This window comes from Calonectris borealis, chromosome 5 (genome assembly GCF_964195595.1).
Source record: "Calonectris borealis chromosome 5, bCalBor7.hap1.2, whole genome shotgun sequence".
In the NCBI taxonomy this organism is placed as follows: Eukaryota; Metazoa; Chordata; class Aves; order Procellariiformes; family Procellariidae; genus Calonectris; species Calonectris borealis.
The window spans coordinates 50,896,877-50,922,765 of record NC_134316.1 but is presented as its reverse complement, the minus strand read 5'-3'; the positions used below and the strand labels follow the sequence as shown (position 1 = coordinate 50,922,765).

The window sequence follows — 25,889 nt, the reverse complement described above, 5'->3', positions numbered from 1 at the left end:
CTTCTCCCTCTAATTTCAATGGCCTAGTATAGAAAACTTACTTCTAACAAAAATCTGACAAAAAGCAAGAGTCTGTGCTTTGAACTTTGGGTTTCTCCAAGAAGCCTGCTGTGCTGCCACTCATTTGAGGTCGGCTCTTCGGCCCGATCCGCTGCCAGCTTTGCTGAAGAGCTGAGGTCTCCCATTGCCTCTGAAATGGGATCACGCATTTACCTCTATGAAGTTGCACTGAAGCATGATACGACTTGAACAGTTGGCAAAAAAAGCTGCCTACTCTTCAGTTTATTGCTTTTCCTAGAAACTATCAATGCCACCTGCCAGGTGTCTCAGCAAAGTGAGGCATCCTACGGCTCTGATTTCCTGGTTTTATCTTTTTTCCAAAGGACTCATTAAGGGCCTGTGATGGACAGCCAGGCAGATAAAGCTCTTGTCTGTTCAGCTGATGAGGTTATAATAGCTGTCCTAGACCATCAGCTTTGTATTTCAGACCCTGCACGTAAAACCTGTCTTTGGTTTCATCCCTGCATATCAAAGCTGGAGTGTGAAGAGAGGAGCTGTGGAAAAATCTGCACGAATAAAGATTACAACAATAATTATCAGCCTAGAGTGATGTCTGAGTATACCAGCCATCACAACGGGAAAAGTTGGGGTTGGAAGAAGACATCCGTGGACTTTGATTAAGCTGCATAGCCCTACAGCAAGCTTTGAATTTGGCCCAAAGACGCAAGTCCCCGCTCACAAGGCATGAGGGTGGACCTATGCACAGCACCCTACCTCAGCTACCCATCTGGGAAAGAACGGTCTCTCTCCAGCCAGAAGCAGCAGCCTAGCGAAAGACCCACATACAACCGTTCCAGATCTAACATGAAAATTCACCTATCATCTGGGACAGACCATTTGGGGGGCGTATTAGTCCTAGGTGGAAAAATTTATGATGTGATTGATATTTACTCAATTATCTAGTTGTTTCAACAAACAAATCCCCCGTATTTTTGAGCATAACTACATCTACCGAATTTCCTCCTTGGCATATCTGTTAAACACCTGTATTTTCCTAGAACACATTCATAGACCGTGAATAGTGGAGGTTAATACCTATGTGTTTCTTAAATCACATTTTAAAGACTTTCTGCCATTTTTGTACCAAATATTCAACACTACCAGAAATGTAATTCTTATCCGGAGTCACCAATCAAATCCCTTAGCAAGAAAAGACTAAGAATAAAGACAATCTGAATAACCAAAGAAAACTGATTGTACATGCATGAGAAAAATTGATAAGCAGGATCACATCTTTAAGTAGTTTTAAAGCAGTAATGTAAAGTCCTACAACAGCAGTTATTGAAAGCCTTTTGAAAAAGTAAGCATTGTGTCAGCCAGTTTTGTAAGCTTAAAGGAGTTGTCTGACCCTTCAGAGAATAGCTGCCGTCTTTGCCAATACCAGAACACAGAAGTACACGTTGATCGTGATATTAAAGATGGAAAATATTCTGCCCTCAAATCACGCCACTGGCATGTTTCATTTCCAAGTGAATTGCCCTCTTATTCTCATGATGCTTTTCGTACTAAACCCTAAAAACGATTTCCAGGAAATTTTATAAAAGATAATGTTTGAAATATGTTTTGGGGGGGTGGAGCAAGGAAAATCTGTTACGAAAATTCTTAATAAATAGTGCAAAACCAGAACTTCAGAGCTCATCAATTTAGCTTCCTTAGAAGCTAGTTCTTAGAAAATTAGAACACTACAGTCTTCCCCTACATATGTATCGGTAAGAAAAAAAGTTTGTGGATTACTGAATGTATAAAAAAACCCTTAAAGTCTTCTGCAATACTTTTACAACCATGCTATTTCTGCATAGAACAGCTGTATCAAAAACTAGCAGGGATCAGACACATTTTTTCCCCTAAATTTTGATTTTTATAGTTACCACCCAGATTCTAATTTAAAATAGTAATTTATTAAATGTCAGGAGGCATTTTCTATACCAACCATAAAACAAGCGAGTTTTGCATTGGAATTTTGAAGCTCCGAGGAAGAAATTCCCTTTTAAACATAACCCATTCTGCCTGTCTGTTAATGGTTAGATAAACTGCTAGAGCTGCTTAAAGCTTGAGAGTAGATGACAAAGCTCCACGAAAAATATATAAAGAAAAAAGATCTTCTAGCTTACATAATGTACTATGAAATCCAAGTGCTACAGAAGTCCTGCACTATTTTCTCAATAAAATACATGACACCACAGTGCACAGGCATTTGGAACAGGATTTTGCATTTTCTGCTGCTGAAAACCATTAATAATTTACTCCTGACTGACAGTATTAGGTTGCCATAGTAATGTCTGAGATCTCTATTCATAAAAACGTATTTGGGCTGCTTTGAACATGAACAGTGCATGTCTTGACAAAGGATAGGTGTGTATACACTAAAGCTGAGGTTGCCCCATAAAACACACAGCCTGCACCTGACTGAATGATGGATTGTCCGTATAAATTTCAGGCAAGCAGAAGGTCACATCTCTGCTGATGTAAATTGACAGAACTGCACTGAAGTCAGTAGGGTGATGACCAGTGAACACGAGCGGAAAATATATCTCACTGTCTGCAAGGTCTCCGGGCTGAGGGAAAGTAACAATAAATACCCTTCATTTCCATTTTCTTTCTCACTGCACTTCCTAGAAAATAGTTGCTGGGTTTCACGTTCACATTATAATAGGAGCTGTTTCTCCTAATGGAGCCCCAGTTGCGTGTGGGCATATATGCACATGTACCCATGTGCACAACCACCCTCAATGTGGAGTTAGAATGGCTCCAGTCTGTGTCCTTTGGCCATAAAAATCTGTGTCACATTTTTGCACAGCTCCTTCAGTTCCTTGGAGCACGAACGTTAAGTCAGGAGGAGTGGTGATGGATGCATGGGATGCTTTGTGGTGCTGCCTATGATTTCAGAAGGAGGGTCTTGTAGCTTAGGCCATTTTTGCCAGCTTGAAATAATTATTATTATTAACATATCATTCACTACTGCATGAGTTGCACACATGTAGTCAGCCTTGCTTCTCTAATAGGGCCACTCCTCTATGATGGATGTAGCAACAGCACGGTTGCTGGACTTTTATTTTCGGAGAGGCAGAGTGAATTTTACATAGTGGAGGGTGTTGGTGTTGCAAGCGAGTGGAACTGGAAGCCTAAGGGAGGGGAGCTGGGCTCATCCCTGGACCCAGTCCAGACTGGCTCGGCTGTGACTGAAACGTGCAACCACTAATGGCAGTTTTGTGATGTATGTAAAACGAGTGATTTCAGTTCCTAGGGAGCAGTCCCACAAACCACAAAAATATTACATGTGGTAGACACAGCAGGGAGAAGCCAAAGGATAAATTGCCTGTTGGGACTGGATTCACTCCCTGCAAGAGACAGGATGAGATTTTTCAAACATACACAAATCAGATGCTTGAATATTTGGAGGCCTCTCTGGAAGACCATACTGAAGCAGCACTGAGACCTCCCCACCCATGGACAAATACCGACTGAAATCTGTTCTTCTGGGTTGCTCATCATGAGCACTGAATTCACTCTGACCTACAGTAGACAACAAGCATGCTAACATGAAGTAAAGCCATCAGGTAACTATAGTTCAGATTAAAAACTAAGGCTAGGAAAGGAAAAAAATCAGAGAAACTGCATATGACTAAGTTCTAAAAGGCAAATGAAGAGGAAAGAGAAGCTCGGCATGCATGCATTTGGGATGAGCTTGAACAAGGAAGTAGTGAGAAAAGGGTAACAGGTGAGAGAAAGTTAATTCGTATTCTCTTATGTTGCACTAGAATATGACTATCCACATTAAAAGTATTGTATTAAACACACTAAGAATGGTATCTGATTGTCTAGACAGGATTTTAGTTTCCTAGAGAATGGGTGCTGTTGGCTGGTTGGCCTTTGGGTTCAGGTTCTTGTCTGGACACCTGACGGAGATCGGATCTCAGCTCAGATCAGATCTGAGATTGATCTTTCTCCACTTGTTAAAAACATGTGATTAGCTGGGTTTGATGATATGAACCACCACTTTCTTTCCTTTCCGCTTTGGGGAGCAGCCGAAGAAAATCACCACAGATGTGATTTTCAAAATACGTCATATTGTGTCCTATAAAGCAGATCTGAGTATTATAAATTCTATTTTTTTAATGTGGTGAGTCTTTGCTGTCCATCTGCTGGCAGAATTGAATTCCAGGTTTGTATTTTTCTAAGGCAGGAAAAAATGTCACTCCACAACTGTAACTTGGAAGTGATATTGTCAGTGTATTCCTAAATGGAGTTTCATTAGCCTATTTATGGTATTTCATTTTAAAAAAGTCCACTTACCATCTGTGAGCACTTTCCTCACAGCCTCATTAGGGAAGCATTTACTTGGCTTGCTTTGGTTTTCTCAAGTCATCTTTTTTTAGTGCTAATTACACCCTCCCATACAGCCTTGTTTTGTCCTTGTGGTTATATATTACTGTACGGCAGCATTTACTGTTAACAAAATGCCCTGTGAAGGGAGAACTGGGAACGTTAGCTTTTTAGCCCCCATTTCTGCATATCACATAAATGTTTCTGAGCTCTACGTGTTTTTTTTTCTCCAAAAGAGCCACAAGCAATTGCACGCTACTCGTTTTCATGAGTGTCCTGCTCCTTTTACACCCACACCGCAAGGGCTCTGTGCCACAGAGGCAACAAGGCAAAGCTTGCAACAAGCAAAGGCCTGTCGCTCTGACACAGCTGCATTATATTTCTAAGACAAGTAAGTATGAGTCAAATTCATTTTGTGCATAAAATCCAGCTGTTTTATTAGCTGCCAGGCTCAAACTTGCACAGTGTCTCGTGTACTGCTAGCTGGTAGTCAGAAACGAGCAGAGTCAAAATCAATTCTTTAACCCCATCTCCTGGCCTCATCTGGGCAGTCACATTCAGAACCCAGCCAAAGAAAACGAAGCTGCTGAAACTCAGAGTGAATTGAAAGAAGATGTGCTTTTTTTAGGACGGCAAAGCCTTTACAACTCTAAGACCTGCCTACACTGGGAATCTATTGCAGTGCAGGCAAATATACCATGCTGGCTATCCTACACTTTCAAGGTATAGTCAGCTACTTCACCTTTGCTTTGGGGTAATTGTATCCGCGTGAGGAATTAGTGCAGGGTAGCTAGTGCACAGCCAATTAGCCAAATAGCTTGCTTCACAGCAGGCAAGCCCATACACTTCCAGACAGAGTGCTAGCATGTTAGTGAGTAGCTATGAAGGACTTCTTTAGAAGATCAACAGGTAATCAGAATTTACGCGTGACACGTATCACGTATTCTATGAAAGTCTGGACTTGAGCAAAAAGACAGGCATATTCCACTGACACTGCTTTCTTCCTGTCAACCACACGGGCAATAGCTTCACTGAAGGAAGAGTAACCCTGAAATGAAATTTTCCTCTATTACAACTGACAAGAAGTGATTGCCAGAACAGGGGCAAATAGTCAGAGCAGTCTGTACCGGCAAACCCAAATAAACTATGCATAGTTGGCCAGGAGAGGTGCAATTAAATGTGTACCACCTTCCTCACATTCCTTTGTAATTAATTTTTATTCGTTCTTGCAATGAGTAAAGATTTAAAAAGTAACAAATGGGCAGAATACCTACCTTTCACCTATTAAAAGAAGTATTTGGATAGCACTGTGAAAATCTGAAAATCCTACAATGCCCTTTTTTCCTCACTTCCTTTTCAATAAAAACCTGACATTTGTATCATGAATTAGTTCTAGCAACTATCAAGTCTGATTCTAGTTCAGGTGACCAACTATTGTCAATAGTCTGAAGAAAAAATATTATATAGAGGCTTATAGTGTAAACAGAACAGAGCAGGTAGCCAGAACTGTTAAATCTTACTTCAGATTTTGTCAGGGGGTCACTATTTGATCTGTTCAAAAAATTGAGAGTGAAAAATGTTCAGGTCTAAGGCATGCTAGAATGTATGGGCAAACTTGTGGGACGCTGCATGTGAACACTGATGTCCACCTGCATGTGGGTATTTGCACTCACAGTCACTGAGAATACACACTCACAGGAGAGAGTCTGATTACTGAGCCTGCCAGGGACCGTCAAGGAGTGCAGTGCATGTAGGGTCTTTGGTACAAGCTCTATCCGTACGGACACTAACCAAGCTGTCGGAAACTCCCACTTTGTATGTGGATGAGTGAATAGGAGAAAAAAGAAACTAAACATAACAAAAGTGTTATGGGCAAATAATAATTAGATGGTGAAATATTAACTTCTCATTTTTCATTTCTGCACAGGAAAACTCATAATGCATGATGCCACTGACCTGGAAGGATGCATTTTAAACAAACTTACAAACTCTGAGATCTTCATATAGAATGTACACCTGTGCATTGATCTGAAACACACTGAAACATACCTGAGTGGTCTCACTGATACGGAATCCATAGATAAAGGTGGAGGCTACCAACTGTTGTGACCAACATTGAACAGTAAGACAAAGGACGTCTCTCTCCCTGCTGGGGGAGTCACTGAAAGTTATCCTTTGCTGAGTTGTGAGTGGATTTTTTTAATGTGAAATCAGATTCGGTATTGTCCACAAAACAGATAAGCTAACTCGCTATATTTTTTTTTACAGTGGGTATTTACTGTAATTTTTCCAGCTATACACTGTAGGCCTGCATGGGATCTGTTGCGCCTTTTTGTCTGCCTTATTATTGTTTTCTGACTTTGTTTCTGCTAATCCACCTAATCTTTGTGGGACCTCATGGCACTTGAAAAAACAAACATGAATCGCTATGGCAAGTTAATGCTGATGGTTTGAAAACACTAACAGTGGAACAACTTGTCAGGGGTGACTATTAGCTACACTGAAGGATTTTAGAGGAGGACTAGATTTAAGGCTAAAATCTGGAGTCTTTTCTGTTCCACATACATCATTTGAGTATTTCAAAAGGAATTAAAAGTGTAATTCTTGGATAGAGGGATGCTCATCTGAGAAGACACTGAAAGATACAGATATGGCTTAGCCAACTCCTATACCACCTTCTCCAGAGACTCTGGACAAAGGAAATACAAGATAAGGATATCTACTACACTCACTAACCATTATAAATGATCCCAAAGGCTGAAAATTAAAGCACCTGCTAGAATATTCTAATTTATACAGGGATAGGGCTGTGAAGATCACTTCTACGGAGCCCAAATACTTCTTTTACACTGAACTCAGGATGTGGTGAAGCAGCAGAGAGAATCTGTTGATAAATCTTTAAGAAATGTGTTTTGAGACCAGCAATACCCAGACAGACAAACCAAACGATAGCTATGCCATCTCCACTTTAATGTAAATTTTGCAGTATATCAAATGGGGCAGTTTAAACCTATGCCATGTTTCTCAGTTATGTCCTGGCAACTTGGTGGCAGATCACCACTTGGACGTACTAGTGACTGCATGTTTGCACGTGTTTGTTTTAGTATGTGTCTGTATGTAAAAATGTCTTCTATGGCTCAGTAGATGTGTGAGCATCTTCTTTAAACAAGGAAGACCGTTGACAATAATTGTTTATGGCCAATTTCAAGAAAACACACAATTCTGTTCTTCTTTTACACTTTGTCATGTAAAAATGCCCTACTGGGGTGTTATCTTGCTTACCTAATTGCTTATTCAACTGATAGACTAACTTTTTTCTGTCTCCCGCTATTCTGTCCTGCTAGGCAGAATCTGAAGTTAATGTCAAGAGCATAAGCCATGAGAAAGAATCTACCTGTTGAAACAAGACACATTATGCCAGAAACTGTTAAAGAAACCATCGGCTTCAGATAGGTTTTGACTTTCCTTTTCCGTAGTACTTTTTTGTAATAGTCTGCAAAACAAATAGTGATGGTTTGCGAAATGCGGTAAGCTGGTCACCTGCCAATAAGGATCTTTCCATTCTGGCTTTTGATGTACATTTGGCACTGGGAAATGTCCTATCTATCCTTCAGGTATGTACTTTTGATGTCTAAAAGCCTAGTTTTACAAATCAGCCACCGTTAATAAACACATCAGTTTCACAACAGTGCTTAGAAACAGCAGTTTTGAGATATGCAGTCTGCCTCTAAAATTAAATAGTCGTCGTCAGGTTTTCGGACATTTTAAGCTTCAGGGGAAAAAAAAAAAATGAGAGAAAGCAAAAGGAGAATGTAAGCATTCCCGAACCATTCAACAGATCTGAAGACAACCTGGTATTTTCTTTTCGCAAAAAGAGGGAAGACACTGCAGGTCCACACAAAGAAGCAAGTTCAGCTCCTCATCTGGCCTCCTTCTGCTCTAGTCAGGCAGCAAAGGGGCAACCAACATCACCTGGGATGAAAAGTGTGAGAAACAGATAGTTTTGCATTACCTGACTGGCCACGGTGACAGGACAACTGTCCTATCCACAGCTGCAGATTCCTGTGTGACAGGGAGCAAACCTCACACCTTAGCTCTCCATCTATAAAGATGAGAATCCATTACTTCTCCTAAGCTGTCTCCGATTTCTCTCTTTAGACAGGAAGATAAATTAGGAGACATTAATCTTTCTGTACATGTCATTTTAGCCCCAAAGAGGCACGTCTTAGGCATTCTGGTATCACAGTGTTACTAATAAATAGACTGGAAAAACACCACCTCAATTTGGCTGCCCTTGATATGCCATGGATGAGAAGGCAGGTTGCCGAAACTACTGTCTTTCTTGATGGCAGAAGGAATATAAATAGCAGGGAAACTGGCTGGAAGTTAAAATCTTCCTTCTCTTTCCTTTCTCTCTCTCTTGGAAATAACGAAGAAACAGTATATGACAGCTACTGTGATTTCCTTATGGTGTCTAAAATTATGGAAATACTTCACTCAGAGGATGATGTATGGTCACTGTGTAAGCCAGGGTAATTACCAGGCATTAACACACAGGTACAAGACTGTCTTTAATTTCCTCCTCCCCCCGCCATTTCAGTTCTCAGTCTTGAGGCCAAGTCTGACCTCCAGGCACCAACTGCTGTTTCTGCAGCTCCTGTTCAATGTGCCTGTCCAACCCCTGCCCCGTTCTGGCAGGTTCCTCTCCTCAGAGGAGACCAGCTTCCAAGTGACAACTTTCAGTGTCCCCTCTGCAGATGTAGAGCCGGCGGCTTTAAGGTGAGGGCTCTAGCTCTTGCTTCCCATCGCCACCAGCACTCAGCAGGCAATGGTTGTCAGGAGCAGCGTAGTGATCTCAGACATGTGCTGACTGCTGAAATCCTCCTGTATTTGCACGAGGAGGAGGGATACGACGGCTGCTACACTGATTCAGGTATCACAATCATTTTGTACCTTCAATGCAGAGCCTGAATAGAAAATATTCTGAACTGTAACCACCCAGTAGAATTAAACTGTCACTTAACACTTTTTCAAGTCAATTATATCAATCCTGCACTGCCGTTACGTCAATTTGTCAAGGAGTCTAAGCAATGAACCAGTTTCACATGCCGGTTGAATAGCATCTGCATTCGAGCCTTTCTATGACTACATCTTTACTATTCCCTCAAGATAGGAAAATGCATTCTTTTCGCCTGATTTGGACAATACATCCAGATTACCTAACACCATTGTTATTTTGAATTAGAAACATTTCTCTGTAGGTTAGTGAATAAATAAAACCTACAAGTTGAGTTGTTTCGGACTCCACCTTACTCCTGCTCTCACCGGGGCCCCTACGTCAAAGGGCCATAACAACTGATGGTGTCTTTTTTTAGCTAGAAAAATACAGCGCACAAAGAAGTTCCGGTAATAAACACTGCCACGCTCTCGCTGCAGCAGTTTGCTGGATCTCTGTAAGAGAGTGGAGGTTTTCCGAAGCAGAAAACTGTCTGTTCTGTAATGTATGTAAGAGTTAACGTACGGCTGGGCTCTGATCCCCAGCCCAGGCTTTAGGACACTAGCACAATGACGAACATCAAGATCTCAAGCGGATTGATCTTCTAAGACACAGAGGCTTCCAAAGCATGCACAACTATGAAACTGAGGTACCTAAACTCAACAGCCTACTTCATTTGTGGAAAGGCAAAATAACATAACTATTTAAGAGCACTTGGTAACACAATACCACCATCTTAGGCAGGAAGCTGGCAAGAATCCAGGTAGCCAGAACGGGATTCCTTCTGTCTGAATTTAGCTACGTATATTCTTGGTTTTTGTTTCACAAAATCCTTAACTGCTACTGATAGTAACATCTCATTGCTAAATATTATCAAGGGGAAAAAAAAAGTGTCTTGGTAAAAATAACCAGGTATGATAAATACCAACCAACATATTGGGATTTTACTCTTTGCACTCTGATTTTGCGTCTACTGCCAGGTTACTTAAAAAAATGGGGCTTACACAACCACACCATCCTTACGGATTTTATCTGTTTCCCGCTGACCAGTAAGTGTTTCCACCTATTCACTGATTTCAAGCCAGGCACAATCAGGGGATCAACATCTGAAAGACATTCAAGCCTCGGTTACTGACTGAGGGTGAAGACCCCCTAGACCTTCCTGACCCAGGGAGAGAGGCTGCAGCGAGAGTTCAAGCTTTATTCGGTTTGCAAGGGTGCCACCCTGTGACACAAACCCGTTCCCAGAAAAGGGAGACAGGAATGTGCTCCTCAACACACTCCAGCAACCCGCTTGAAGAGACGGTGACTGCTATGGGGCCCTTCTGCCCTTAACTTTGAGCCCAGTACTATGCCTCTCAGAGGGGTCCTCCAGGTTCCCCTTGGAAAGGGCTGTTGGGGACCCCCTTCAGCAGACCACCAGAGAACATATGCCTGCAAACGGGACAGGAAAGAAAGCAAGAAGAAGGCAACAGCTAATCCTGGAAGCAGCGGAAGGCTTCCTGCTGAGGTGCTTTGGTATTACAGAGAGACAGGTTTTGTAACATTTTTGGCCTACATAGCTGTGAAGGTTCCTCCGGCACTTTTTATATCAATAGGAAGAGTATCTCCTAGCAGTTTCCAGCATGGGACATTGCCATCTGCGTGTTGTAAGTCCCCCTAAAATGTCGGCTGAGGGATTCTGATCTGTTTTTCACTTCCTGTCCTAGATTGCTGTGATATAAATAGCAGCCAGGTGCTAATTAATTCCCATATGTGTACGTGTGTGGGGATGCCATGTGTTTATATACATATGTGCTTTTAAGGACAAATCTTTTCTCAGTTACTATAGCAAGAATAGTTCTTACACAGATAGGACCAGATGCTTAATTAATGAGATAGCTTTCTGCCTCAGAGGAAGTGTACTACAACCGTACATACTCAGTATGTTGCTTCTGCCGTTGTATGGGGCCAAGAGCCCTCTGCAAGTTTGGCATGAATTTGCAACTGAAGCCTCCACATTCTGTATGACTGGAGACTATGCTTTACCTCCAGCCATGCTTTGCCCCAGTCTGTGCTCCTCGCGACGAGTAGGTCAAGTACTGTTCGCTACTGGCTTACGTACGCTGATGTCTCAACAGGCCATGGCAGCATCTCGGCTTGTGGCTGCAGAAGCGGCCGTGCTGCCAGCACGCACATGAGCATCCAGAAGATGACAAGAGCCTGCCAGGAACCTGCCTAGTGGGGAGCACTTACCTGAGGAGTATCAGTAACCAACTGAGGGTAAACTTATATTAGGAATTTAGTCCGAATCAGGAGCGAGCTTCTGGAGTGAACTTCCTGACAATGCCCACCTGCTACGCTCTGGTTCGCATTGCGCAGCTGTGTTGGGGCAGATGCACTGAATTACTTTTGGATTGAGCTACACCAGGACATGCACTCTAGGAGCACACCTAAGGCTCGCCACATACTAACCAGTGTAGTGTGGACTTGTCAGGACCAACTATTCCTGTTGGGCTGGACTATTATTCATGTATACATAGCCTGAAGCCAAACTCATGAAAAATCAGTAACATGGACGTAGTACAGTATATGGCATCACAGCCGTATCCAAGAATGGAGATATGAAGATAGAATCATGGAATCATAGAATCATTAAGGTTGGAAAAGACCTCTATGATCATCGAGTCCAACCATCAACTCAACACCACCATGTCCCTAAGCGCCTCACCTACACATCTTTTAAATACTTCCAGGGATGGTGAAATACTACATGGAGACAGCTGGATACCATGTATTTGTGGTATACAGAATCTCAGAACAGTTAAGGTTGGAAGGGACCTCTGGAGAGCCTCTAGTCCACTCTCATATCCCCAGTTATGTTACATATGTGTTGGCATTTTTTTTAGATTAAGGAAGCCACAGTCCTAGACGGCTGGTGGTTAGTAAAAATCACAAATGCTGGCCATAATTTTTATACTGTAGAAGAAATAACATCGATCTTTTTTTCCTTGGACTGAGAAACCTGTTGAGAAACAGGCTTTCAGGCTCTGAATGGACCTGACCTGGGACATAAAGGGTACCCATGTCTGCCTCTGTGCTAGCGCAGGACATCCATACTAGCGCTCTCCTGCGCTCAAGCTAATTAGCCCAGCTAAGAGGCAGTCATTAGCCTGGATACAATGCTAGGCTAATACAGTTACACCACCTTCAGGATCGAAACTGGTCCCTAATCATGTTGCTCCTCCAGGTTGAAAAGATGTACCAGAGGTGTCAGTCAACCCCTCTAAGAGGGTGCTGCATCAGACACACTTGCCCGAAGGAGTAGGAACGGACAGGTTTGCGCACAGCACCTGCCAGACAGCCTTTGCGAATGACGTGCAGTGTGTCAGAAGCTTAGCCGGGCATGTGACTTGTTTACCGGTGATCTCTGTCATTGTCCCTGCGAGACAGCAAATCTCCAAGATCCAAACTTAACTCAGCTGCTGGGGTTAGCACAGTAAATGACAGGAGGAAAGTACAATGAACGATTGGAAAGGCAAACACCAGGGGTTCCTGCCTTGGGGGAGATGAAGTCCACCATCTGGAAACCACATGGTATGGCTTGAGGCCACAAGTAAATCAGAGGTGCAGTCACTCTCAGATTTGAAGCACGAATTTGGCAGTGGGGCTAAGAGACTAACTTGATTCACACAGAAATGTGAACTCCTTATAGCTCCCCTTAGACCTGTTTACCTGTCTTCCCTGGGGTAGATGTACAGGGATAAAGTAATGCATTTGCACTTTTGGCAAGTATCAGTTCGAATGCAGGTTTTACTGCTGCCCTCTCTAAGCGTTCTAGTACCAAACTGACCATCTTCTCACTCACACAGATTTTACACTTGGATACATCACTGATAATTTTGGATATGTTGAAGGGATGATTGATTAAATTTAAACTTTCCCCAAAATATCTACTTCAAAGGTGGTGTCCATTATCTTCTTATTGGGGGATGCAGTGGATAATAAGCTATCACAGAGTAAGAAAAAGCTCAGTTCCTGGATGGAGCTCAAGGACCTTGACTTTGGTAATGCCAGTTGCATCCTGCCCACCCAACAGAGACAGGCGGGCAGCCCCTATGCCTATATATGGTTACCAGTATTAAAAACCAATGCTGCAAACCTGTCGTTGTGAAAATCAACACCACAAAATACACTAACAGGTTTTGAGATTGACAGAGAAAAGGCTCAAAGCTTCCTGGTAATTTTGGAAGCAACACCAGTGAACCAGCTGAAGACAGAATCAGATATGCCTTTGTATGCAGCCAGAGAAGAAAAAATATTTTACTCCAAACTAAACGAAGTAGTAGTGAAGCACAGAGACTTGGCAAAACCTCTTCTCAACTGGCTGTCTTCAGAGACCCTAGGTGAATCGTCAGTGTCTAGTGACCAGGAAAGAGAATTATTATTAAAAAAAGACAAAACAGAAGCTACAAAGGACTACAAATAAAAGAATGACAACAAAGATGGCTGAAAGTGTAGGAAGTAGACAAATATCTCATGGTAAAAGAGAAAGCCAAAAAACTACTGTGGAAATATATGACAGAGGTGGAATTAAAATGCACCGATATGACAGAAACAGCAGCAAAGTCTACTAAATAAAACTGTTGAAGAAAGGAGACGGTATCTGAAATGGAGCAATGAAGCATACATATATATGTGTACACACACACATATATAAACATAATGTATATTATAGTTGTAGGCGACTCCCTTCTGAGGGGAACAGAGGGTCCAATATGCTGGACAGACCCTCCTCTTAGGGAAGTCTGCTGCCTGCCTGGGGCTCGGCTTAAGGACATCACCAGGGAACTTCCTAGCCTGGTACGGCCCTCGGACTATTACCCATTACTGCTCTTCCATGTGGCTGGTGATGAAGCCGCAACGTGTAGTCCAGGGGCGATCAAAAGAGTCTTCAGGGCCTGGGGACGGTTGGTAAGGGAATCTGGAGCACAGGTTATTTTTTCCCCTCTCCTTCCAGTTGTAGGCAGTGACATTGGAAGAAACAGACGCACCCAGTCAATTAATACATGGCTCTGTGGCTGGTGTGACCGCCACAATTTTGGGTTTTTCGATAACGGGATGGTCTACATGGCACCAGGCCTCCTGGCATCAGATGGGATTCACCTTTCTCAAAGGGGGAAGAGGGTCTTTGCTCACAAGCTAGCAGGGCTCACTGACAGAGTTTTAAACTAGACTTGAAGGAGGAAGGGGGATAATATCAGGCTTGCCCGTGACAAGCTGTGGGATGACTCGCCAAAGTTAGAGGGACAGAGTGCTAGCGAGGGCCCTCAGACAGTTGCTCTGAGACGTGCTGGCTACACTGGAGCACACTTGAAGTCTTACAGAGATGAGCCAGGGGCTCCTGAGGTAATAGGAGCCAACAGGGAAACACCAGTGAAATACCTCAAAGGAATTAAGGGGTGTTCCTCTAAGGTGACACGGCTGACAGCCCAGCTGAAGTGCCTCCACACCAATGCACGCAGCATGGGCAACAAGCAGGAGGAGTTGGAAGCCACCGTGCTGCTAGAAAGCTACTACCTAGTTGCCGTTACTGAAACTTGGTGGGACACATCCCATGACTGGAGTCCAGCTATCAATGGCTACAGGCTGTTCAGAAGGTACGGGCAAGGAACGAGGGGTGGAGGGGTTGCCCTCTACATCAAGAAATGGATAGAGTGTGGAGAGCTGTCTCTGAAGAATAGCCACAGGCAGGTTGAAAGCTTATGGGTAAGAATTAGCGACCAAGGCAACAAAGGGAACCTTGTGGTTGGTGTCCGCTACAGGCCACCCAATCAAGGGGACCCTATTGACGAAGCCTTCTTACTCCTACAGGAGGCATCGCACTCGCAGGCTCTTATCCTGCTGGGGCACTTCAACCACCCCGGCACCTGCTGGAAAAGTAGCACAGCGAGCTCTAGGCAATCCAGGAGACTCCTGGAATGCACTGAGTATAACTTCTTAAGCCAGATAATAGACAGCCCTACCAGAGGGGATGCGATACTGGACCTGTTGGTCACCAATGCAAGTGAGCTAATTGGTGATGTCAAGATGAGGCAGCCTGGGCTGCAGTGATCATGCACTGAGTTCTGGTGGACTTCACAGTCCTGAAGGATATGGGTCAGGCAAGGAGTAAAGTCAGGACCCTGAATTTTAGAAAAGCAAACTTCCAGCTGTTCAAGGAATAGGACAATAGGACCCCCTGGGAAATCGCCCTCAGGAACAAGGGAGCAGAACAGAGCTGGCAGATCTTTAAGGACGCTTTCCCTAAAGCGCAAGAGCTCTCGATCCCCAGGTGTAAGAAATCAGGAAAGGAAGGCAAGAGACAGGCATGGATGAGTCAAGACCTGCTGGTCAAACTAAAGGACAAGAAGGAAATGCACAGGCAGTGGAAGCAGGGACAGGTATCCTGGGAAGAGTACAGGGACGCTGCCGGGTTGTGCAGGGATGGGGTCAGGAAGGCCAAGGTGCAGCTGGGGCTGAACTTGGCAAGGAATGCAAAGAATAATAAGAAGGGATTCTACAGGTATGTCAGCCAGAAAAGGAAGGTCGAAGAGAGTGTACCCCCCCGATAAGCAAGACTGGCAAACTGGTAACAATGGACGAGGAGAAGGCTGAGGTTCTCGAAAACCTTTTTTGCCTCAGTCTTCACTGGCAACCTCTCTTCCCACACCTCTCAAGTGGATGGACCACAAGATGGGGACAGGGGGAGCAAGGTCCCTCCCACTGTAAGAGAAGATCAGGTTCGTGACCACCTGAGGAACCTGAACATACACATAAGTCTGTGGGACCTGATGAGATGCATCCCAGAGTTCTGAGGGGACTGGCTGATTGCCAAGCCAGTCTCCATGATATTTGAAAAGTCAAGGCAGTCAGGTGAAGTCCCTGGTGACTGGAAAAAGGGAAACATTGTACCCATTTTAAAAAAATTAGAAAGGAGAACCCTGGGAGCTACCAACCTGTCAGCCTCACTTCTGTGCCAAGGAACAGATCCTCCTGGAAGCTATGATAAGGAACATGGAGGACAGGGAGGTGATTCAAGACAGCCAGCATGGCTTCACCAAGGGCAAGTCCTGCCTGACCAATCTAGCGGCCTTCTATCATGGAGTGACTACATCAGTGGAAAAGGGAAGAGCTACGGATGTCATCTATCTGGACCTCTGTAAGGCCTTTCACACGGTCCCCCACAACATCCTTCTCTCTAAATTGGAGAGATATGGGTTTGATGGGTGGACTGTCCAGTGGATGAGGAATTGGTTGGATGGTCGCATCCAGAGGATAGTCGTCAATGGCTCAATGTCCAGATGGAGATCGGTGATGAGTGGTGTCCTGCAGGGGTCCATAGTGGGACCAGTACTGTTTAATATCTTCATCAATGACATAGACAGTGGGATCGAGTGCACCCTCAGCAAGTTTGTAGATGACACCAAGCTGAGTGGTGCGGTTGACACGCCTGAGGGACGGGATGCCATCCAGAGGGACCTGGACAGCTCGAGAAGTGGGCCCATGTGAACCTCATGAGGTTCAACAAGGCCAAGTACAAGGTCCTGCACCTGGGTCGGGGCAACCCCCACTAGCAATACAGGCTGGGGGATGAAGGGATTGAGAGCAGCCCTGCCGAGAAGGACTTGGGGGGACTGGTGGATGAAAAGCTGGGCATGACCCAGCAATGTGCGCTCGCAGCCCAGAAGGCCAACCGTCTCCTGGGCTGCATCAAAAGCAGCGTGGTCAGCAGGACGAGGGAGGCGATTCTGCCCCTCGACTCTGCTCCCGTGAGACCCCCCCCTGCATTCAGCTCTGGGGCCCCCAACATAAGAAGGACATGGACCTGTTGGAGCGGGTCCAGAGGAGGGCCACAAAAATGATCAGGGGGATGGAACGCCTCTCCTATGAAGAAAGGCTGAGAGAGTTGGGGTTGTTCAGCCTGGAGAAGAGAAGGCTCCAGGGACACCTTATTGCAGCCTTTCAGTACTTCAAGGGGGCTTATAAGAAAGATGGGGACAGACTTTTTAGCAGGGCCTGCTGCAACAGGACAACGGGTAATGGTTTTAAACTAAAAGAGGGTAGATTTAGACTAGATATAAGCAAGAAATTTTTTACAATGAGGGTGGTGAAACACTGGCACAGGCTGCCCGGAGAGGTGGTAGATGCCCCAGCCCTGGAAACATCCAAGGTCAGGTTGGACGGGGCTCTGAGCAACCTGATCTAGTTGAAGATGTCCCTGCCCACGGCAGGGGGGTTGGACTAGATGACCTTTAAAGGTCCCTTCCAACCCAAACTATTCTATGATTCTATGATTCTATTTAAATTTAAATGCCTATAGGCTATTTCTGAGTTTAACTCATGTGTTGAGAAAATAGTAAAAAAGGCTACAGAGCAGAAAGCAGCGTGGAAAAATTACTGATTTTTGACTTGGTGTTTATATTTTTAAAAAGTCAAGAAATAGATCAGTTGCAGTCACACTAAAAAAGGTATGTTTAGAGTTTGTCAGCAAAACAAAAAAAAAACAACACAAAAAAAAGACAAATATTGCTTTAGTCAACCCAAAATGTTTACTTAATTATTTACACAGTGAAGTGTTTTCCTTTGTATTGGAGCCCCTGCCATTTCATTTTAATCTTCCTTTTTTCATTGACCTTTTTTTCAATTGAAAAATAGGTTTGAAATGAAAATGTCTGGGCTGAAACTAAGCATTTATTGTTGAAAAGTAAAAATTAAATGTTTTTTGTTTTTAAATTCCCCTTCCACTTTCTTTTCTTTAAAACACTTCAATGAATTTGATTTCTCAGACAGACATGTCGGTGAACCTGAAATACGGCATTTTTTGAATTTCATGCTGTTCTCCTAAAGATGCCTCTAATTAGCAGGAGTGTTCCTTAATTCTTCTATGCCTTGGTTCTTCTCTATTCTTCCTTGTAAGGGGATCCCCAGTTTGGAATTGCTTACACAGGATCAAATATGTTCTAGATAAAAGTTAGAAAACATGATGATCTTTGAACCTACTCTGTTATCTTTCCCAAGCACCGAGACATGTATTGTAGCTAATTGTCTTAAAGATTTAAGCACACTGAGAGGCTTTGAAATTAATATAGAAGTAGGATTAAATATATAAAAGCGCACTTATTTTTATAACTTGTATGCCTCTGGAAATAGCATTTTAAACTAACAAGCTGGAAGCTAAAAGTGTGAAATATTGTACTGACTTGGCGAAAGAGGAGTTTTCATTAGCAGATGGACAATAACAGAGATGATGGATTTGACAGATCCAACCAGTGTTTTCAAGAACTCATACAATTATTTGTTATAAATAGCAAGTATTGCAACACATTGGGCTGGGGAAGGGAATTAAATCAGAAAATGAAAAGGTATTAAATGAGAAGGTACCGAAGATGAAGGCCCACTTGTTATCACTGTGCCTCCCCTCCACACCCCTCCCGAGCACACAGCTTGCTCCTGTACGAAGACAACCCTTTGCAGAGATAGCCTGGCACTGCAGGCTAGGGCTAGTGTGGGCTTCGTGTCCCCCCGCATACGCAGCCCCGGCACTCCCTGTCCTGTACACCGAGAAGGAAACTGCATGCCAGCCACACTGCTACGCAGGTGAAACAGGATGGAATTTTAATGACAGCCTTTTTTAACTGGAAAACTGTGACCCTTTAAACACTGCTCACAAATTTACAGTTACTAGCGATCTTGGTTGCGATAGCTTGTACATCAAGGGGAAACAGGAAGGCGAAGAAGAAAAATTAAATGCAGTAATTTGCTAGTATAGAAACACAGTACTGCTTTGTATGCTGAGTTCTTAGTGCACTTGTACATATACATCTGCATATATGTTCGTGGAGGAGAGTGTGTTTATGTGTTTATTTATCTCACGGAAAGCCACAGTAAGGCAAGACTTTTGAAAACTTTAGCCATTTTTTAAGGAAGCATTATCTCCCTTTAGCCTTTGTATATCTAATACTATGACCTCCTTTTTCCAAAAAGTTCAGAATAAATAAGCCCCTGTAGACTTTATAAGAAGTACTTTAATTCTTGTGTGTCTATATAAGGATCTAGATATGTAGAAAAAAGGAGTTAATGTCTAGGTGACAACCACTTTTTGAAAGTGTAGCTCAAGGCCAAACTGAAGGTTTGAGAACTATCATGTCATCAGATTAGTTTTAAGGAACATGAGTTATCTTCTACAGATAGCTCTATTTTGATTGAAATCAATGAGAGATTTGCAATCGACAACAGTGAAATGAGGTCAGAGCCACAGCTGATATGTCTAATTAATAGGCTACATCCACTCCATCTGTCCCACAGAATGTCTGAGAAAGAGCATAGGGTAAAACATCTCCATCCTGAGTCAGTGCTGTTCAAATCCTGCATAAAAATAACAGTGAGAGCACTTGGAGGATTTCATCCTCTGAAGTATCTAAACATTTGTGCCAGCACATTTCATCAAGTTTCCATTTAGAGGAATTTTGTGGGTAAATTACAGAGTAAAAACTCAGATGACAAGAAATCTGTGGGTGTGCTTGTTGTACATATTGTGGCAGATCCTGAAAACCCACTTTCCTGTAGGTGCCTGAACCCTACCATGAAATGCAAAGCTAGTTTTTCTGACTCACCTAGGTGTGTCCTGTTGTCTCTGGGCTAGGCGTATAATATGTGTTGGCAATCTCCCTTTCAGGCTTTGTCTTGACAATGCAGCAAATGGCTTTAGGACTCCTACTCCAAGATCCAAAACCACCACAGCCGCATGACTAAAACACTAATCCTGTAGAATAAATTAATTCTTAAGGTTCAAATTTGTTCAAAAAATGTTGACAGGTTAACTTGCATCCACAGGGCTTGATGCCAGGTAAGGTATTTATTATTTGTGCCTCCTGTGTTAACTTTATGTTGAATTGACTAATAATCATCTTTCTACAGCTAGTATAAAACCTGTGTAAGTTCCATCTATATGTTGTGGCTAATTTTAGAGAAATCAAATCATATGCTCCCTGATCTGGACCAAACTAGTATTGTTTGGTGATCAGGTAGTACAGAGAAACCGTATTCATGACCGTGGAACTGTAATTTCAGACAGTGAAACTTGGGATGAAGACAGAGAGTATCTATAGAAGAAGAATGTAGGAACAATCAAGTTTGGAGAGGAGGAATGGACCACAGCTGGGGTTTTTTGGTTTGGGTTTTTTTTCCTGTTAAGTGAGATATCGGTAAAGTCAAATATCAAGAAAGGGATCTCTGTAGCTTGCATGCAGTATATCTGCTACTCTGAACAGAATGGGAGCTCTGCATCCATGCCATTTCATATTACATAAGCACCATTTATATTGTGTACATAAAATTGTGAAGCACTTACAACTATTTCACTAATCAAATCACGCTAAGCAATTACCCAGACTTTTGTATTTTCAAACATAATAATGTTTCAGCGTACTATTTCCCTTCACTAGATTTATTTTGTGGCAGGGTGCATACACACATGCACACACAGACTTGCCTGTTAACTGTGTACCATATATCCATAAGGGTAACATCTTTGTTCTTTTCATAAACCCGCCCTGGGACTGTTCTGTACCACTGAGACCAACGGAAATGGAAGAACCCGTATCTATTATTAAACTCTCCAAAATATGGTGACCACATCCAAACTACCCACTGGGAATGGCCACCAGCCCACGCTGACTCCTTAACCATGCCTGTGAACTGGGCGAGGGCTGCCTGGCCAAAGCCATGGCGGGACTGCTCTGAGGCTGACCTGCACACAGCGGGTTGAGCTCCTGGCTCAGACACCTGCTCTGCCTCTGTTTAATTTACTACTATAGATGCAGTGATAGTGTCTCCTAGTGGCTATATTCTTGAAGGAACAGACCCAAACGCAGACTTCACACCTGAAACTCCCACTCTTCAAAGGTATACAAAATACAGACGCGTCTCTAGATTTTTAGACTATCTAAAACAGCATCACTCAAATAGGTAAAATAAATAAACACTCAAAGTTTAGTATTTAATTTACAAAGTCGCATGCTGATTTAACGTCTAAAACCTATCTCTAGGTTATACAAATGTGTTTTTTAAAAAAAAAAAAACAGTAGCAAGGTATTGCATTCTTTCCCTTTCAAAACAGTAACACTAAAGAGAGAAATGAGAGCCATAACAAAACCATGTGAAGCAAGATGTTCAGGACTTTGCTCAAAAGTCTGAAGGCAAGCATGGGCATCAATTGGATCAGAGTCAATCTCATTTAACCTTTAGGTCCTCTCAGACCCTGAAAAAGCAAAGGAAATGCTTAAATGCTCTGCTGCGGTTAAGTCTCCATAGGTTCAACCCACCACATACTGAGCCCTATGCCAGACACCACAATCTGTGAGTATGAACTAATGTCACTGGATCTTTGAACCACGCTAAGGACTCACAAAAGGTGATGCCGGCATAGATCAGAAGGCCACTTCTCCCAGCAGCACTCTGTCTGCAGTCATGGCCAGCAGAGGATGTTTAAACAACATAAAAACAAGCAACCCTGAACAGTACCAAGACTCGGTTCTAGCCCTTCCTCCTTGAACTTGCGGTTTTCTGTTTTCAGCACCAGCTAAACACCAAAAATCCATCTTGGTAATGAGATCTGTATCAGGGGACTTAACAGTCAACATACAGACGGTGTATTCAACAGTAAGCCAAAGCCCTGCTAGCTGGAACTACAACAAGATAGAATCAGAAGACACACGGGTCTGATTTTGCCATGTTGGGGGACATTTCCTTTCTCATTTTCAACCGATTGAAGTTTCCCGTTGTGCACCATCCTTTTGGAACAGAAAGATTTGGGCAGCAAATTTCCATACATGGATAAGCTTAACCAAATAAGACATTGAAAGAAAAAAATAATGCCTGGAAATGCGCAGACAAGGAAATCTTTCCTAGCAAATCCTGGCTCTAAGTGACCACTACTTCTTAATAATGGAATACAGATTTGCCTTCCCCTATGTATATATTGGGGCCTTCTGTTGTTTGTCAAGTATCCTGTCACACCCCTGACATCCCCACTTTGGAGATTTTATGTAAGCTCCCCTGAGAAATTAGAATTAGAGGAGAAATATGCAAAATGACTGTGGTTGGAGTAGTTCTATCACAACAAAATAAAGCCTTTAGATCTCGACTAACATATCTATCTGAACATCCCCAGAGCCACCAGACATAAACCTGGAGTGCATACAGTTTGTCCCCACCTCCAGCAGGTCTTTCTCCATGTACCTGTGTGTGCCTGAGATACACTCCTCTGCTCGCAGCGACGGGCACTTTCTGCTACCTTTTTCCCACTGTGCCAGTGCTGGTGGAAAGCCCTTCTTGAACAAGGTCTGGTCAGTATTCACTTTCCCTGATGATCCTTATGGTGCCTGAGTTTGCTGACCTTTAGTCCAGAGTGTAAAGCTTATCTCCATCCTCAGCTTTTTACCTGAGGAGAGGGAAAGATGACAATTCAGTTTTGGAAGAAGTTCTCACTGGTAAAAAGGGATTGACAAGTGAAATGTTTCCCACTCAACTTGTTCTCCACACCTCCTTCAGCTATCGCCAAGCACTAGTTGAATCATACCAAATAAACAGTTTCAGCTTGTCTTAGTCTAGGTAAGTCTCCTAAAAAGTTCAAAAGCAAAGCGTAAACTTTTTGTTTCTTTTCTCACCTTGACAATTTAGCTCTGTCCAGCAAGGAAAGCAAAAGCATGCATCTATTGAAGCCTTTCTGTTTCTGGCGCTCTGATCTTTTTTAGCCCACCTGTTCAGCCAACTTCTTTTAAAAGCACCTCTCTTTCTACATACGCTTAAAATCTCCTTTCATCCAAAGTTGACAAATCCCTCTAAGACAGCCACTTCTCGTCACGTCTCCTCTTATTAAACCCCTGCCCAACAGATCGCACCGGGGCGAAACAAGCATAGACCCCTACAGCCACCTTATGTGGAAATGAAAACAGCAGGTGACCGGAGCACCCAGAGGGGAACGAAAGTTGGGGTAGTCCAAGGATACAGAAGGGACAGAGAAGACAGAGCTGCAACCCTAGGCATGTAGGCTGGTTCCTCCATCTCCGAGTTTCTTCCTTGTGGCTCCAATTATTTGTTGACAGTATCTAGTTAAGTGATTTCATTGTCAGAGGAAATGCTACAGGGCACATTAAACTGCTGGGCTGCTACCAAAACAGGAATGTACAAATTTGGAGCAGAAATTCCCTGCCAAGGCAAGGCAGTAGCAAACACTCAGTTAGTTACCTCTGTCACAGTCCCGTGAAGAGCCAGAAGAGCCCCACAGATTTGCCCTCTGACAGACCTGGGGAATTGTCCTTTTTCTAAAGAAACCAAAGCTAATACCTTCTAACCTTCCACTCGTCCCAAGCCAACTGCTTGTGGGCCACTCCGCAGAGAGCCAGTTCCTTCCTTTGTCCAGGTAATGGGACATTTGCGTGCACACCCTCCCAGACATGTGTCGGGTTATTTAAATCAGCTCAGCAAGTCTTTCAGCCTGAGAGACACAAAAGCAATATAAACAGAGCTTCCTTTTGCACACTGTCCTCAGAGAGTCCTATCCCGAGCAGATCATGCTGATACAACCTGACAACATCCAGGGATAAAGGGGAAGCTCACACCAGATGCAGTCTAATACTAGCCAGTATTCTAAGAGGGCAACCAGAGATCAAAGAAACTTTTTATTTTCTTTCCTACTACCAGTTACTCTGTAAACTGAACAAGCCCCTAGCCCCATCAAAGCGACGAAGCAGCTGATCCTCACAATCCTGTCACAGATAGGGAGAAAGGTTTCCTTCCAAGGGACGCTACCAGGGCTGAACGGTGTTTGCTTTTCTTTAAAGCCTCTTGTATAACCCTTCGCCCTTACCAGCATTTCTCTTGCTAGCACTGTAATGCATTTGGCACAAAACTGTAAAATTGCAAAACTCCTCAAGAAGTTGGATTTGTTTGTTGCCTTTTTAAGGGGCGGGTGGGGGGACAGCTCCTCGATTCTTCTTGAACTATTTTTTATTATTATTATATTTAGGAGGTGGCTCCCACCACCACCTCCGAGTTAACCATTCACTTGGACTCTTCTTTCAGGCAGGTGGTTTAAGCTTGATCTGCCCTCCAGGGGTTAAATAAAGAAGTGATGGCAGGAAAAAAACAAAACCTTTCCAGTGGCTCATATTTGAAATTCTTTTTTCCTTCTCTCTCTCCCTCTCCTAAATGGGGTTCGTCTGCTTCTCGTTTCCTCTTGCTCCCTAATTATTCCGTTAGGTAATGGCGAGGGGCAAGGATTAACAATGAAGCAGATGACAGGAAACTGTTACCAAAAGCACAATGCCGGACCCCCCCTCATCCTCCCGTTCCTCCCTCCCAAGAGACGGTCCCCCTCACCCTTCTGTCGATGCCATGGTCCCGACAGCCCCCCTGTCTTCTCAAGAGTCCAAGGGATTATTTTGGACAGGAGGGTGCGAAGGAGGTTGGCTCTTTAGGATAACCCTCGCTCGCGTCTGGGAAGGAGCACGCAATTCCTTGTAATCCTGGGGGCTCCGCAGGGCGAGGATCCGGCAGCTCCGCTCCTCGGCTCTCCCCCACCCACCGCCGCCCCGGCGAGCGCTCTCCGTGCCCGGGGACCGGCGCTGCTGCCCCGCGGCCGCCCGGCAGTGGCCGGCGGGGCGAGGAGGTCCTGGCACCTGGGCTGCGATCCCCGGCGCCCTCCCCTCGCCGTGGGGTGCCTGTGTGTGCGTGTGCGTGTGCGTGTGCGAGAGGTGGGGGTGACTTCACATCGGCGCGGCGTTGGCTGAGGCTGGATTGGAAGGTTTTAGCCCTCGAGCCGTGGATTTGCAGTCTATCCCTCTCTATTTTAGGCACGGGCTGACATCACGAGCCGTTGTTACTCCTATAAATCCCCCCAACCGCTCCTTGACAGAAGCGGGGAGGGGAGGAGGGGGGGGCGGCGAGCCCCTCGCAGGGGGAGGGCCGGGCGCTGCCGACCGCGACCTGCCCCGCTCGCCGGGGACCACCACCGCCTCCCCGGGGCAGGCTCGGCCCTCCGCACCGAGAGGGCGCGCCCGGACTCCGGGGAGCCGGCCGGGAGCGACAGGAAGAAGCGGATCTCACACACAGACACACAGACAGACACACACCCCACCGGTGGATGTCTGGCTGCCACCTCATGCCCCTCATGTACCCTGGCGAGCGGGCCGGCACTCCGGCACGAGAAGAGCCCGCAGCCCGCCCGGCCGAGGGGCACGCCGCCCGCCCCCCGCCTGCCGGGCCGCGCCCCCCGCAGCCGAGGCACCTGCCCCGCCACGCCGCGGCGGCGGCCTCCCGAGGCTGCAGGGCCCGGCACGGCGCTGGGCGGCCGCCCGTCGCCGGGCCGGGCCCGTTCAGCCCTTCGCGAGAGCCCGGGGCTGGCTGCCGGCCGCGGCGGCATCTAAAGGCCGTGGCGGGCGGCGAGCGGGGCCGCCCGTCCTCGGGGACAAGCAGGGCGCGGCGCGGC

The 25,889-nt window shown here is 44.7% G+C and overlaps 1 protein-coding gene across 3 annotated transcripts in view; it reads right to left on the bottom strand.

The window, feature by feature from the left end:
* The window catches only part of SLC1A2 (solute carrier family 1 member 2), a 96,109-nt gene extending 70,885 nt beyond the window's left edge, over positions 1-25,224 (bottom strand). Inside the window, exons 1-2 of one of the 3 annotated variants that reach the window (XM_075152373.1) lie at positions 24,782-25,224; positions 22,640-22,841 (exon numbers count right to left, since the gene is read on the bottom strand). Coding sequence is in view for 1 of the 3 variants with exons in the window: in XM_075152372.1 (XP_075008473.1) it covers positions 24,782-24,798 (17 nt within the window). In the remaining 2 variants the exon portion in view is untranslated. Of the gene's footprint in view, positions 1-22,614; positions 22,842-24,781 lie in introns of all 3 variants that reach the window. The other 2 variants (XM_075152374.1, XM_075152372.1) reach the window with 2 other exon arrangements.
* Positions 25,225-25,889: the final 665 nt, after the last annotated feature.